At 36.6% G+C, this 16,773-nt stretch overlaps 1 protein-coding gene across 1 annotated transcript in view; it reads right to left on the reverse strand.

The window, feature by feature from the left end:
• The window catches only part of TOMM70 (translocase of outer mitochondrial membrane 70), a 44,819-nt gene that overhangs the window by 13,218 nt on the left and 14,828 nt on the right, over positions 1–16,773 (reverse strand). Inside the window, exons 3-9 of the mRNA XM_060099813.1 lie at positions 15,084–15,210; positions 13,128–13,237; positions 10,374–10,522; positions 7,823–8,030; positions 4,603–4,737; positions 3,435–3,542; positions 2,078–2,194 (exon numbers count right to left, since the gene is read on the reverse strand). Of these exons, the coding sequence (XP_059955796.1) occupies positions 2,078–2,194; positions 3,435–3,542; positions 4,603–4,737; positions 7,823–8,030; positions 10,374–10,522; positions 13,128–13,237; positions 15,084–15,210 (954 nt within the window). The remainder of the gene's footprint in view (positions 1–2,077; positions 2,195–3,434; positions 3,543–4,602; positions 4,738–7,822; positions 8,031–10,373; positions 10,523–13,127; positions 13,238–15,083; positions 15,211–16,773) is intronic.

Consider the following 16,773-nt stretch of genomic DNA (forward strand, 5'->3'; position numbering starts at 1 on the left):
TAGACACTACCAAATGTAAAATAGATAGCTAGTGGGAAGCAGCTGCATAGCCCAGGGCGATCAGCTTTGGTGCTTTGTGAGCACCTAGAGGGGTGGGATAAGGAGGGTGGGAGGGAGACACAAGAGGGAGGGGATATGGAGATATACATATGCATATAGCTGATTCACTTTGTTATACAGGAGAAACTAACTCAACATTGTAAAGCAATTATACTGCAGTAAAGATGTTAAAAAAAAATACATGTACCCCTATGTTCATAACAGCACTGTTCACAATAGCCAAAACATGGAAACAACCTAAGTGTCCATCAACAGATGAATGGATAAAGAAGATGTGGTACATATATAAAATGGAACATTACTCAGCCATAAAGAACGAAATAATGCCATTTGCAGCAACATGGATGCAACTGGAGAATATCATACTAAGTGAAGTAAGTCAGAAAGAGAAAGACAAATACCATATGATATCACTTATATGTGGAACCTAAAATATGGCACAAATGAATCTATGTATAAAAAGGAAACAGACACAGAAAACAGACTTGTGGTTGCCAAGCAAGAGCAGGAGAAAGGGAGGGACAGATTAGGAGTTTGGGCTTGGTAGATGCAAACTATTACATTTAGAATGGATAAAGAACAAGGTCCTACTGTATAGCACAGGGAACTATACTCAATATCCTGTGCTAAACTATAATGGAAAAGAATATATTAAAAACAAATAAACAAAAAAAGAATTCCTGGGTTGTACTTCATACTGCAGAATTTCAACCCCTAAAATAATGCAGTGATGGTAGGACTTTTACATAATAGATCCGACACAATCAATCTTCTATAGTCCCTCTCAATAAACCCTCAAAAAGAAAGTTTTATCCTGTGGAACTTTTCTTATAACTGGACTAAAGATAACATGAAGGAAATTAAAAACAAAACAAGCAACCCTAAGAATGTCTGGAGGTAGGAGTCTAATACAGACAGTCATTTTTAAATGCTTCCTATTTCTGTGATGTTTGTGGGGATAAGGAGGGAGGGGAACAACATTTCTTTGGAATACGAAGAATAAGAGAAAATATATAGAGTTTTGAGATGGCTGGTTTTTGAGATACCAAAAGCAGCTTTCAACTTAAAGACTAAGAAAGAAACAGTCATTCAGAGATCATTTAGTTAGAGGAAAAACTCTTTAACTGTGGCTATAAGAAGTTAATCATTTTCATTTAAATGGATGATTTAAAATTAATAAATAAGTTTTCAAAGACTTCAAACTATAATTTAAAAAGTGGGGCTTCCCTGGTGGCGCAGTGGTTAAGAATCTGCCTGCCAATGCAGGAGACACAGGTTCGAGCCCTAGTCTGGGAAGATCCCACATGCCATGGAGCAACTAAGCCCGTGCGCTACAACTACTGAGCCCTCACACCACAACTACTTAAGCCTTAGAGCCCGTGCTCCTCAACAAGAGAAGCCACTGCAATGAGAAGCCCGCGCACAGCAACGAAGAGTAGCCTCTGCTCGCTGCAGCTAGAGAAAGCCCACGTGCAGCAACGAAGACCCACCGCAGCCAAAAAAAACCCAAAAAGTGAAAATAATCCAAATTTAAATCCTAATTTCCATAGCTTCAATCCTAAACCAAGGAAAGCTTCAAGAATTTTAAACAAACCAGAGATTAAAATGAGCTGTTACAGACTATCTAACCATTTAAAAGAACAGTGATCAAATAGAAAGAAAACCCTTTCCAAGGACATTTCCCTCACCAATTGCATACAGTAGATTTTCCTAAGGTAATTAAATTTTGCAAATCCAATCCAAATGAAAACATGAGGGAAATGCTCTATTTAAGCTTCCCCATGTTACAAGTTTAGGGCCACGGTTTTCAAATTGTATAACATAGGAAGCCCTCTTAAGGTGACCCAGGACCATCCTGGGGACCAGGAGAAACAAAGTAGGAACAAAGCCATCTGCTTCCACAAAAGCTGCAACAAGAGAAGCACTATTTTCTGATTTCCAGGCCAGCATTCAAGATATGAATGCAGTTCTTTAAAAAAGAACTGGCAAGTGAAAAAATATGAAAAATGACATTTACCTGGGCATATAATGCATAGCCTTCAGCACACCTTGGAAATTTCTTTATGACCTCTTCAAAACCTTTCATAGCTGCTTGGATTTGTGAAGAATTGTTTCCCGTATATGCTTGGCGATACTGTGTAAAAAAATCAAAACAGGCCTGTCAAATCAAGAACTCAAAAACTCAGGAAATGTTAACATATTATAAAAGTCACACAAAATTACATAAATATTTCCAGAGAAGCAGGCAATCTGCTACATAATTTGCTGCATCTAAAAGGGTTCCACGGGAATATCTTTAGAGCAGGGATCCTTAGGCTATGTACAATTAGGACTTCATTGCCACTAAACAATTTCAAGATGTTCAGTATTCTAGAAGAAGACTAACTTGTAACAGGTTAACTCTGCATATAAGTAGAGGACTTTTAAATTCAATATAATTTATTATCACTTTATTTATTATTTATTATTACTTTATAATAAAAGTATCATAAAGCTCCTTCATCTGGTAACATTTTTAATCTGTAATATAAATGTGTTTGTGACCCAATTTCTTTCTTTTTTTAATTTTTTTTTATAAAGTTAGGTTGTTTATTTGAAATCCCTCTTATTTTTTTAATAAAATAATTATTTATTTATTTATTTTTGGCTGTGTTGGGTCTTCGTTTCTGTGCGAGGGCTTTCTCTAGTTGTGGCAAGCGGGAGCCACTCTTCATCATGGTGCGCGGGCCTCTCACTGTCGCGGCCTCTCTTGTTGCGGAGCACAGGCTCCAGACGCACAGGCTCAGTAGTTGTGGCTCACGGGCCCAGTTGCTCCATGGCACGTGGGATCTTCCCAGACCAGGGCTCGAACCCGTATCCCGTGCATTGGCAGGCAGATTCTCAACCACTGCGCCACCAGGGAAGCCCCCAATTTCTTTCTTTAAAAGGAAAATCCTTTTAGGACTCAGGGTATGGGGTTAACTGAAGTATCTGATTTCATTAGAAATGGCCTTATTTTACCTGATTTTCAACTCTGTATTTCTGAATATTAATAGCTCTACAAAGGCGAAATGAGAGATGAGTTATATGGTGTAATGATTGCAGAGTATTTCCTCTAAATGCTTTTGTTCTTCGTACTGGTTTATAGTAGAGAATTAGAGAGAAGAGTGCTGTTTAGGGGGCATAAAATCAGGGACAAACATCTATCAAAATGAACCAAATAAGGCATCCAGAGAAATAATGGAGCAGAACCTCAAGTAATACACACTTCTACCTTCCTAAACTGACATGTTTTTCTCCCTGTCAGTAGATGATTTCGTAGACAATGATACTCATTTTTGTTATCAATGGGAAATATTGATGTTTAGGAAAATACAAAAGAAAGTCAAACCTACCAATGCAAAACATTTCTGAGCTTGTGCCAGAGCAGACTCAGGTCTTAATCTAATACATTCATCAAAATCTGCTACTGCTTCTTCAACTTGATCAAGCAGTATTTTCAGCTAAGGAAAAAAAGTACATAGATAAACGCAGTTCAAAATAACAAGTACACCAGTTAAATATGTACCGTGCCTCTTAGTACAGCTCAGCATAATGCTACGCATGTAATTATTCAATATAGAATTACTTTCTAGAAATAGTGAACTAGAAAATCTTATAATTTTAAAGGAAAGACTCTAAAACTTAAAACCAGTGTCCAATTTTTTTAAAAAGCACTATAAACCTACCATTTTTGATCACTCTTAAGTGATTTTTCTTCTAGAAAATGAAATATCTCTGTACTTTCAAATGTCAAAGTAGATCAGACTGTAGATAATTACATTTCAAATTAATCTTAAAAGACATTACCAGTAAGGATCAAAATACCAAGAATTTTAAGGTTATCTCAACACTTCTTAAGACCCTTCAGACAGAAATATTAGATAAAATTCTCCATTAGAAAGAACCTGACTTTTCTGTTATTATATGGATTAGCCCATACTTTCTACTCTAATGCATTCCAAGAAGCCACGTCACACAAGCAGATTTATAAAGCCGCGTTTTCTCTAGATGAGGCTGAAATTGGGAACTGTTTTCTTCACTATATATTTTTACTAAAAAACAAATATGCATGATATAAAACTCCACTCAGAAGAGATTTTTTTGATACTGTCTGGATAGTTCAGGCTAATAATTCCTTTCAGCAAGAAAGCCCACAAAAATCATTCTGTTAATTCTAGCATTAACTCAAAATGCTCACTACATTTTCTTTCTTTAATTTGTCACTACACGTTTTTAATGTTTTACTCGTTGAAAACCTATGAAGCAGAAACACCTGAAAAACAAACCTGAACTGGCAAAAGCCAACATTTATAGCCTTCCTCTTCCTTTTTTTTTTTTACAAGTAAATATCAGGACAAATGTTCAAGATGGGACTAAATAAATGCCAACCCAAACTGTAAACCACTCTGATACTTTGTTCACAGCTATCACAAGTGATGTAAGAAAACTTTGAAGACATTCTCAAAATGGTATCAAATTCCTCAATTCAAAGATCAGAACTCTTTAAGAAAATTAATTTACCTGTCCTCGGTGGTGATAAACATCTGCATTCTGAGGATCGATGTCGGCAGCCATGTTAAAATCCTGAGTAGACAGCAAAGGCTGCTGCTGTTGCATATACATGCTGCCTCTTTTGATGAGAGCATTTGCTCGAAGCTATATACCCCAAATGAGGAAAGATTCATCATTACTACTTTTTATTCTAATTTAGTATTTTTTAAATAACAGCTTTATTGAGATGTAATTCACATACCATAAAGCTCACCCTTTAAAAGTATATAAGCCAGTCATTTTTAGTATATTCAGAGTTGTGCAACTGTTACCACTAATTCTAGAACATTTTCACCACTCCCAAAGGAAATCTCATACACATTAGCAGGCACTCCCTACTTCCTCCCTAATTCTCAGTCCCTAGAAACCATCAGTCTTTTTTTCTCTTTCTATGGATTTGTATATTCCGGACATTTCATACAAACTGGAATCGTACATAATGCGGTCTTTTTGTGACTGGCTTCTTTCATGTAGCATGTTTTCAAGGTTTGTCTATGTTGTAACGTATATCAGTACTTCATTCTTTTCTTTTTTTAAATATCTTTATTGGAGTATAATTGCTCTACAATGGTGTGTTAGTTTCTGCTGTAGAACAAAGTGGATCAGCTATATGTATACATATACCCCCATATCCCCTCCCTCTTAAGCCTCCCTTCCACCCTCCCACCCCACCCCTCTAGGTCATCACAAAGCATTGGAGCTGATCTCCCTGTGCAGCTTCCCACTAGCCATCCATTTTACATTTGGTGGTGTATACATGTCAGTGCTACTCTCTCACTTCATCCCAGCTCATTCTTTTTTAATGGCTGAATAATATTCCATTGTATAGATATATCACATTTTATTTATCTGTTCCCCAGCTGATGGACATTTGAGTTGCTTCCACTTTTTGGCTCCTATGAATAATGCTGCTATGAACATTCATGTACAAGTTTTTGTGTTGACATATGAATTCAATTCTCGTGGGTATATATACCTAGGAGAGGAACTACTGGGTCACATGGTAACTCTATGTTTAACATTTTGAGGAACTTCCCAACCCCAACTAATTTCCAAAGGGATTTTACCATTTTATATTCCTACCAGCAATATATGAGAGTTCCAACTTCTCCATATCTATACCAATACTTTTAATTGTCCAAATTTCTGATTACAGCCATCCTAGTGGGTATAAAGTGATACCTCGTTGTGATTTTGATTTGCATTTCCCTAAGGGCTAATGATGCTAAGCAGCTTTTCTTGTTCTTATTGGCTATTTGTACATGTTCTTTGGGAAAATGTCTATTCAGATCCTTTCCTGTTTTTAAATTAGGCTATCTTTTTATTGTTGAGTTGTTAAGAAAAACTTCTTTAATATATTCTGGATACAAGCCCCTTATCAGATATATGACTTGTGAATATTTTCTCCCATCCTGTGGAATGTGTTTTCCCTTTTTTTGGTCACTTGTGCTTTTGGTGTCATGCCTAAGGAACCACAGCTTAATCTAAAGTATTGAAGATTTCCTCCTATGTTTTCTTCTAAGAGTTTTATAGTTTTGGCTCTTAACATTCAGGTCTCTGATCCGTTTTGAGCTCATATTTGTACATGGCATATGACAGGCATCACCACTTGCCATTAAAACAAAAAATCATGATCATGAAATAAGAAATAGGATTCTTCTCTAAAATTTTTTCAAGGCAAAAGTACACACGTATGGGGCTTCCCTGGTGGCGCAGTGGTTGAGAGTCCGCCTGCCGATGCAGGGGACACGGGTTCGTGCCCCGATCCCGGAGGATCCCACATGCCGCGGAGCGGCTGGGCCCGCGAGCCATGGCCGCGGAGCCTGTGTGTCCGGAGCCTGTGCTCCGCAACGGGAGAGGCCACGGCAGTGAGAGGCCCGCGTACAGCAAAAAAAAAAAAAAAAAAAAAAAAAAAAAAAAAAAAAAAAAAAAAAAAGTACACACGTATGTTTTCCTCAATGAAACAAATAAGAATGCCCTCACAACAATAACAAAAACAAATAACAGAACATATTTGTAATCATCAGGAAAATCAGCAGGAAATAAAATTAAAGATAATTATTACTAGGGTATCTTCAACTTGAAAATCTATTTTGAGAAGGACTTTTAACAAATACTTAGTTTAAATTACTTTTGTTTATAAGAAGTTAAGATAATTTGCTAACAAATACTTAGGCCTTGAAAACAACTCTCATTTTCCATAAAATACATGAATGATTCATTTGGAGGTGAATAAAGCCAGAGTTCACTTAATTCAATGAGGAAAAAGAGATGTTAACCATCTAATAAGGAGTACAGTACTTTGGCAGCTAACCGCTATTCTTGTTACACTGAGTAGAAGGCTCATATAATTCGACAGACACCCCCCCCACCAAATCTTAATTATAAAAATAACTACATACACACAACAACACGTAGAAAACGAAAAGCTGTTCCAACCACACAACTGTAAAAACTTTTGGTATATTTCAGTATATTTCTATATTATATATTTTTTTCTTTTTTTTTTTTTTTTTTTTCTTTTTGCGGTATGTGGGCCTCTCACTGTTGTGGCCTCTCACTGTTGTGGCCTCTCCCGTTGCGGAGCACAGGCTCCGGATGCGCAGGCCCAGCGGCCATGGCTCACGGGCCCAGCCGCTCCGCGGCATATGGGATCCTCCCAGACCGGGGCACGAACCCGTGTCCCCTGCATCGGCAGGCGGACTCTCAACCACTGCGCCACCAGGGAGGCCCTATATTATATTTTTAGATCTTGTTTTTTCCTCATGTAAATAAAATCTTTCAGAATATATTAAATGTGTTTATTTTTTATTAAATGCATTTTATAACCCTGTACTACATATTGCATGTTATTTACAATACTACCTATAGCACTGCTACATCACCTTTACCCCTACCCAAATACAGTCCAATACAGTAGGCAGAAGCTCTATGGGGAAGCTGAAGCTACCAGATATTATAGGGGAAAAAAGAAGTCCTTTCCTAGTTAAAGATATCTATCACTGACATTTATGATTCAGTTTCACTGCACCAACTCAATCATCATTAGGCGTAGTCCCTTCCAAAACAAAAAGTAATCTTTTGGAGAATGGCAATTGAAATGCCAAAACTTTGGCAAAACATACCTGAAAGTCTTATTTTTATTTATTATTAATTTTTCACATGCACACACACAGAGTTTTAAATGTACCTTCACATTAGCTTCTTTCAAGCTGATGACCTTATCTAAATCTGGTTTGGCCGCATTGGCATTGCCAATAAGCAAGTAGAAAGTAGCTCGTAGTAATAATGCTTCTGCCATGTATTTGCCTTGGGCATCTATTTCTTTTGAGCATTCACTTATGATTTTATCATAGTTTTCTTCTTCCATATACTGTTTGGCCTTTAAGTATCCAGAGCTGAAAATAAAATAAGCATAGGAAATTACTATTTATTACTAATAAAATGAGCATAAAAAATTACTAAAAAAGCATCAAATGCTAAAACTTGCCACATTTAGTATACTTGAGTTAAACAATTGTCCTCTTCCCCTTAACAAGTTAGCCTGTCAATGTGAGACTGGAGTGTGGGTGGTGGTATGCGGGGCAGTGTGTGTAACAGATTAGGATTTTTGATGCAGACTGGGATTTTCTTGCTGCCTTGGAGAGACAGTTTTAAAAAAGGAACAACAGAGAAAATGGCAGTAACTTAGGGTTATTGCCCAGGCTTCAACATTTAGACACATGAAAAGATGAGCTAGTGACAGACTGATCTGCAACATAGGAAAGGATCCTGTTTTATTCAAAAGATGAGCTAATGACAGACTGATCTGCAACATAGGAAAGGATCCTGTCTTATTCACCTTCTTATCTGTGGCACATTGATGGCATGCAACAGTTATTTTATGACTAACAGAAAGAACAGAGAAATAGAAAGTTATTAAGTAAGTTTAGGGTCACAGAACCCAAGGGAAGAGGTGTGACCTGAGTTGTACTTTGTAAAGATCACTCTGGCTGTGTTGTGGAAAATGGGACTGTAAGGGAGCAAGAACTGGAGGCAGGGAAATATCTATTGATAAGAGGCTCTCATCCAGAAGTTGTGTTGTTTCACCTAAAAGAAGAGACCTAGAATGAATAGGTGGAAATATCAAAGAAGCAGACCCTTTCATCAAATAGTACTTAAAGAAAACACCCTTCCCCTACTTTTTAAAAAGCAGTGACCACAATATCATCACTCTTCTAAAATGATGACTTTTATTGAGAAGGCTTGTAGAAGGAATTTTTTGAACTGAAAAGGAATTTACACTATATGTCCTTTAAGGGGCACTGTAAATTACATTTTCTTATTTCATTTGCTACATATTCTGAAAAGAGAAAACTGGCAAGTGACTTAAAAGTTATGTCAGTCAAAGTCTTACAAACTCTGTGCTAACCTTTCCTATAATTACATTCTAATATTCCCTGCACTCTAGTTTTATTCCTCAGGTCACCAGGGTAAGACAAAATAATTACTAAATCAGATTGGAAGTAATAACGGTTCCTATTTATTGAGAACCTAAGTGCTAGATACTTACAAACATGACCTCTAAACCTCACAATAAGCCTCAAAGGTAATTATTACTTCCCCGTTCAAAAAATGATGAAGCTAAGGCTCAGAGTAAAATAGAATTCAAAAACTTAGGACCAATTCCAATTAGTGTTCTGGTGAGAGATAGCTATGTCCTGCCACCTGTCAAGACAGTTCTTAGAATAATGGTATTAACTTCACTGTAGTTTTTCTGGGATAAGGACTATTTCCTAATCAGAAGAGGCAATTATTGGCATTACCTTAAACATTTGCTTCCCATCTACAATCTTCTCAAAGAGATTGCTCACCAACTAACTCAAACTTGAACATCTTGGCTCAATTATACATAGTATCCTCCCTTAAAAGGTGGCCAATAATGGTAGAAAAATTGGGAGATACAAATTAAAAGCAATCTTTTTCCTTAAACCTTCCAATATGCTATAGATGCAAAATTATGCTTTGCTTTGGGAACAGTATTCCCTTTTCTTCCAAACTCATTAGAAAAATGTCATGTTGGTAATAATGTTGTACCTTCTCTTGGAGAGGAGAGCTAGCCTCAACAGCAAGATAAAAGTATTGATGAATATAAATGGATAAGCAGGCTAGATAGCTTATATACTACATTATATCACTTGACCTCCAGTTGTAAACATAGTATCTTGTACTTTGGTTTCAGCTCTCTACAGGAGCAAACACAAATCCAAAGAATGGCATTTTCCTAGGCATGCAGAAAAAACCTTGAACAAAGTCACTCTTTTGGGCACTCCTAAAAATTAAGTTATATATTATAAACTTCCTTGCACTAAAACATCTGGATATTGAGCTACACAATCATTTTTTAAGTTACTGCCCCTGTTCAAATATAATCAACCACTTGATCTCCACTAGGAGATCTCTTGAGAATATCATGTAGGACCTTAAAAGCAGGGTAGACTCCTGGCAGTAAAACCTTGAGTCACCACAGAGGTAACTCTTAGGGTGTAATAGACATGTGTGAGAAGAGAAGTATTTTTACTATTATAATATTATTATATATTATAATTTTGTTATATTTATATCTATTTATAAACAGATTTTTTGGAGATGACTCAGAGCTCCACTTTGGCTCTAGGGCAGCAAAAACCCCCCGCTTTGGCTACGTCCCCGCCAAAAAGAAAAACAAAACATTAAGCAGATACTATACTCGAGACACTTACTTTTCTTTTACTTCTAAAGCCTCCCCTTCCTTGTCTTTATCTTCATCAGACTTCTCTCCTTTAAGCATTGGCTGAGAAATTATATCATCCGTGAAAGAACTGAAGTAAGATTTGATAAACTGTGGAGATGGCATCAGAGGTTCACGATTCTGAAATTTAATCATATTTATACACATCAAAATAGAAAACACTAACCAAAGAAGCAGATGCCTTTGCAGAACACTGAGAACCACTGTCGTAAAAACTGGCGTCTCTTTTTCAGATAACTGAAGGATATCAGGCTCCAAACCGTAGCGCGATAGACAGTGGAAATGGTAATGCTGCCAGTCCCAGCTGTTCAAAGTAGGTTTTAAATGAGAACCTTTCCCCTCTCCAAAGATGTAAAATGTCAAGAACTCTTAGAACCACTCACTAAAAGAAGGTGAAATCTGGAACAAAGGAGATAAACAACTGCTGAGTTAAAATTATCTCCTTCTGAGCTAAAATTATCTTCCTGTCCTAGAAGATTAACATCTCAATTTACTACTCAGGACCATGTCTTACACAGGTGCTACAATGTTAAGTCCATCTACCATGGGCTTTCATTCGTCCCCTACTTATTCTGCATCTGAAGATCTCTATTGGAGTAAGTGCCACTGAAAGTCAGAATGAAATCTCATTTCCTCTTTTAATTACTACTTTTTCCCATGGCAACCTGATTCATAATCATAGAAGTATTTTGTTTCTCCTTATTATACTTAAGATGATAAAGTCTTAAAGGAAGAAGGAAAAGGGACTAATGTCACCAAAGAGCTCTCATAACATATTTTGGATCCTTTGCAAAATTCAACCCAAAGATTTTAGAGTGGAAATATGGTATTCTAAATTGTATGTACAACAAATACCATTTCTATTATTTTGGTAGATTTAATGTCTTTGTATTTGAAGGAGGGGGAAAAAATGAATCTGGCTTTGTAAGTATATGATCTAATCTAGGATAGATGAGAGTGGGGTAAATAAGAAAACTGAATAGAAAAATCTAAGGAATTCACACTCTTTTTTTGGTGTTCTCTCTGGGGAGAGATTCAGTGTGTCTTAATTACCATTTTAAATCAAATGGTCACCACCAAGCGATAAATACACCTAACTTAAGTATTTCACTGAAGACCCTGTGTTGGAATATATAAGTGGCAATCATCTACCACTTCAGGGAAAAAGCTTAAATAGAAATTTAAATAGCCCTTACTGAAGTTGAATAAATCATTAATATCTTGTAGTTTCCTATTTCAGCTTAGAAATGAAGCTACCACTTCCCTGTCTTTCACAGACTAACAAATTTAAAATGAGAACAATATTTTATAAGTAATGGCCTTATGTATCAAAGGAACAAGATATAAATTCTAGCTCTGCCACTTATTAGCCATGTCCTTACACATGTCATTCTCAGTTTTCTCATCTCTAAAATAGCAATAAAAATACTATCCTTATTTATCTTATAGGGTTATTGTAAAAATAAAAATAATAAAATGAAAAGTATTTTGCAAAGTGGAATTTACAAAGTGGAATACAAACAGGTTAGAAAATATATGTGTAAACTAATTTGGAACCTATATAAATGTAGGTTATCATATTTTCTTACTACTCTGCAGTCCAACCAGTATAATTACTCAACAATAGCATTATACTCAAGGAAACGAGGTTCCTTCAAAGTTCAATTTGTGAGACTCTAACATGGTATTTTGCAAAATATTTTGAGGAGCACCAGTTCTAGTTCCTCAAAACAGCATGTTCTACCAGATGCTGAAGGGAAGGAAATAAGTTCCAGAGTTTAAAGAGACTGAGAACCAGTATAGCTGTATTTGGAGATTCACAACACATACTAGCACAAGAAAGTCCTGCAGTGAAGAAACCTGTCTTAACTCTGTTTAACTCAGCTAATATTCAGAGATGTGAAGTTAAAAATACAGAGAGATTATTAAAATCAACTTAAGAGAAAAGCAAGTTATTATTAAAGAAAAAAGAAACAACTGCCTCGATATTATGAAATTTAGCAGAAAACCTCTACTGATATTTAGTAATACCTGTGGTACTCCCACAGCCCTCTACTTATATCCCTCCATGACACTTTACCAATAACATGCCATTTATACTTATTAATGGTCCCTCTCATTAAGGACTTTGTAAGGGCAAGGACCATGTCTTTGTACCTACCCTTCTAAAATGCCCATTATGGACCTCTGTTCAATAAATGTTTCTTGAATTAAACCATCTACTAACTGTGTAAAACCAATGCCAATTTATACAGCATATCTTTAAAAACTTTAAAGAGTAGGAGTTGGCAATTTTTTTCTGTAAAAGGCCAGATAGTAAATATTTTAGGCTTTATGTGCCATACAGTCTCTGTCACAACCACTCAACTCTGCTGCTGTAGCTTAAAAGCATCTAAAACAATGTGTGAGTGGCTGAGTTCCAATAAAACACTATTGGCACATTATTTATAAAAACAGGTGGCAGGCTGGATTTGGCCTGTAGGCCATTGTTTGGCAACTTCTAATATACATGAATTCTTTCAATATCCTCCAGGTGCAATACTGGACATAGTTTACATTCTTATTTTAAAAAGGTAAGCCACAAAAGCCCAAGATTACAGGAAAAAGAAATATAATCCGGATCTAATTTCAGTTGTAACCATCGTGCCCAAGTTTAAGCAGTATAAATTAGAAACGACCCTTCACAATGTATACTCCCTCTATTAACCAATTCAGATTAATTTACCTTGTATTTTTCTTTGGCTTTCTCTTTTCCAAGAAGTTTAAGAACTTTATCAGCTAACAGCATGCTTTGCTGATTTTGGAACCCTTCTAATATACACACAGCAGTGACATCTAGAAATGATGCAAAAAACAAAAGTATGAAATTATCGCAAAGATGATTAGCGGCATCAAATGGGTTCAATGTTACCACAGAAAGCCAAACCAAATGCATAGCTTTATGTGGCTATCATTTCCAATAAACTGATTCTCAACACTTTAGTTTTACATACTTTATGACCCAACTCAAAGCTCAGAAAGTCACTCTACTTCTCTAGAATTCACTTTCCTCACCTGTGAAATGAAAGGGACTATACTACACCATTTGTGATGTTTCTCATCACTCCAACATTGTACACAGCAAATAAAACACATAATCCAGGAATAGTCTTTTCTGGCCGGTTAAGTATACGTGAAATCAACATAATGTGGCTCTCTCATGTCTGGTCTTTTTATAGGCCTCAGGGTTACTCCTCGTCTCCAAAGCCATCTTGCCACAGAGTTCTCAATTAAATCTGCTTCAAAATACCATTTTAACCTGCCTATGCTACAGCTCAACACACAGTGGTTTGAAATTTAAAAGATCCATGTTTCCTTAACCGCTCAACTTTTCATTCAAAGTAGTGAACAATGGCTGTCTCTCTCTTTTTGAACTCAATTTCTCACAATTCCATATCCTTGCTCCTCCAAACAAGTCAATCTGCTGTATGTTCCCCTGATAATCTGGCTAGTGCCAATGTCAATGTCTTTTCTCCATCCCATTTCTCCATCTAAAATCCATTTAAACTCCTCTCTACAATTATCGCTTAGTAACTTCAAAGTCTGGTTCAAAACTCAGAAGTCTCTTTTCCAAAGCAACACTCCTTCCACCCACCACCAAAGTACATGATACCACAAAACCTCAAATTTTTCTAAAATGTTCTCTAAACCACTCTCAATTGGTAATCCTGATTTTTAAAAAATAAATAAATAAAACAGCTTCCCCCCCCCCCCACCTTTTTTTTTTTTTTGCGGTACGCGGGCCTCTCACTGTTGTGGCCTCTCCCGTTGCGGAGCACAGGCTCCGGACGCGCAGGCCCAGCGGCCATGGCTCACGGGCACAGCCGCTCTGCGGCATGTGGGATCTTCCCGGACCGGGGCACAAACTCGTGTCCCCTGCATCGGCAGGCGGACTCTCAACCACTGCACCACCAGGGAAGCCCAGCTTTTCCCTTTTAAATAATGTTATTTTAAAAAAATTATGGCTAAATTTCTGATTATTGATGCTTTTAAAGCAGATTTAAGTATGTAGTGTAAAGTACTTTTCAACTGCAGAAATTGCATTTTGGTTTAGCTCTACATCACCCAGAAGAATGTACTTTATAGGCCAGTGGCGGATACCCTAATTGAAGTTTTGGCAGCAGATATGGCCAATTAGAGGCCAAAGAATATTTACAATATTTACTGAGAATGGCAAATTCACTTGATGCTTTGTATCAATTACATAATTTCTAATTGAGTATGAGATAATGTTTGAAAATTGCAAGGGCAAAAAATGTTTTCTTTAATGATTCATCTCAAAATTATTTCATATTTATATAGGATATTAACTGAAAAATACGTAGAATCTTAGAAACACTATCGCTCACTAAAACTCCTCTTCTGATTTCTTATTCATGAAATTACACTGATGCTCATTAATTGCCAAGTTTAAAATGTGTGGTATATAAACTCTAAATCATTTAATTCCATAGTGGGGAACCGAGACAGTACTCAAGTATCTGCAATCTCAATTTAAACTAGAAAACAAAGTCTCAGTGGGGAAGAGTAAAACTTTTAAACACAATTGATTTCTCTACTCATAGGCAGAGTTTCATATAAATTTACCAATGACTATGAAGCCTTTAGTAGTTTTCATACATAAACACAAAAATACCCTCACCTTCTAAACATTCCTTCTTATTGTCTAGCTTCTCGTGGGCTTTTGCACGTCTAAAGAGAGCTTTCACATATTTGGGATTAAGTTCAACAGCCTTTGTACAATCTTGTGCCACCTCTTTCCATTTTTGCTGTAATGAAAGTATTAAAAAAAAAGTCACACTAAAGGAAGCACTGTTTGACAGAAATCAGTTTTCTAAACTCAGTAGGCCAAGTATTAAGAATCCCACAACAGAAAAAATATTCCCAATTCATACAAAGAGTTAATATCCACAATACATTATAACAGCTCATATAAATAACTGTAATAAAGATTAGCAACCTAATTTTTAAAAATAGGTAAAAGACATATTTAAGCCATCTTTCTACCACCAAATCTACAACCTACCTGCATCTATGTGATATCATCTCCTCTTTCCCTCCTGTTAAAACTGAGGAAGCACCCCTCTTCACCAAAGGCCAACCTTCCACTTGTGGTACGGATCCACATCCTCCCCGCTTCAAGGACTTCACTGTTAGCTATCCTGCCTCTGCATCAATCTGCTTCTCTACTGAATCATTCCTATTAGCATAAAAACACCTCCTTTAGTATTTTCCACCTTTTAAAAACACTCTTTTGATTCCGTAATTCCCTGCAGTTATTACCCCATTTCTTAGCTCCTGTTTATTGCCAAACCTCCAAGGAGTTGCCACTCTACTTGATTTCCATTTACCTCACCGGCTGCTCCTTCCCAATTTCTGTAGCTGACTTCTCCCCCTCTATCTGATTTCTACATGCTGGAACGCTCAAGGACTCATCCCTTCTCTCTCTTAGGCGATCACATCTATTGTCCTGGTAGTATACAACATCTAAAATTAGATGACTCCAAACTTTATCTCTTTAACCCAAACCACGCTCCTAAAATAGAGACATTTCTCAATTCAACTGTCAGCTGACTCACTCTTTCCTCACTCCACTATTACTAAAACTCCTGCTTCTCTTCACACTTCACATCCAATACAACAGCAAATTCTGTTGGTCTTCAGCTTTCCTTCATGTCTCACTTAGGCAACTACAACAACATCCTTCCTTAGTCTCCCTGCCTCCACTCTTGCCTCCCTCCAATATATTCTTGACAGAACAGTGAGAACAATTTTAGATGATGTTCCTGCCCTATTTAAAACCCTTAAATATTTCCCATTACACTCAGAATCAAACCCAACCTTCTTACCACTGCAAGGCTTTGCCTGATCTGGCCTCTGCTACCTTTCCAGTTTCATCTCTCTATACCCCAGGATCCTTTATACATACTTCTTTAATCATGGCAAACTCTTGCCTAACTCAGAGCAATTACATACACTGTTCCTCCATTTGTAACACTCTATTCTGCACTGTTTTATGCACCAACCCCACTCATTCGTCTATTATAGAATCAAAGCGTTTATCAAAATGTCATCTAATAGTTGTTTTGCGATCCTTGAGTTCTGTGCATAATTGTTTGCTTTTATAGACCCAGCTCCTACTACAGTAACCTTTCATATATGAAACAGTCAATAAAATTTGGTTGAACAAAAAATGCAGAGAATATAAATGCCGAATAAACATAGAAAAAGATTGTCCACTTCACGAACATCTCAAAAATTGCAAATTAAAACAATGAGAGAGAATTTTTCTCCCACCAGAGTGGCAAATATTAAGACTGATAATACACATA

The sequence above is a fragment of the Mesoplodon densirostris genome, chromosome 5, assembly GCF_025265405.1.
Source record: "Mesoplodon densirostris isolate mMesDen1 chromosome 5, mMesDen1 primary haplotype, whole genome shotgun sequence".
NCBI classification, from domain to species: Eukaryota; Metazoa; Chordata; class Mammalia; order Artiodactyla; family Ziphiidae; genus Mesoplodon; species Mesoplodon densirostris.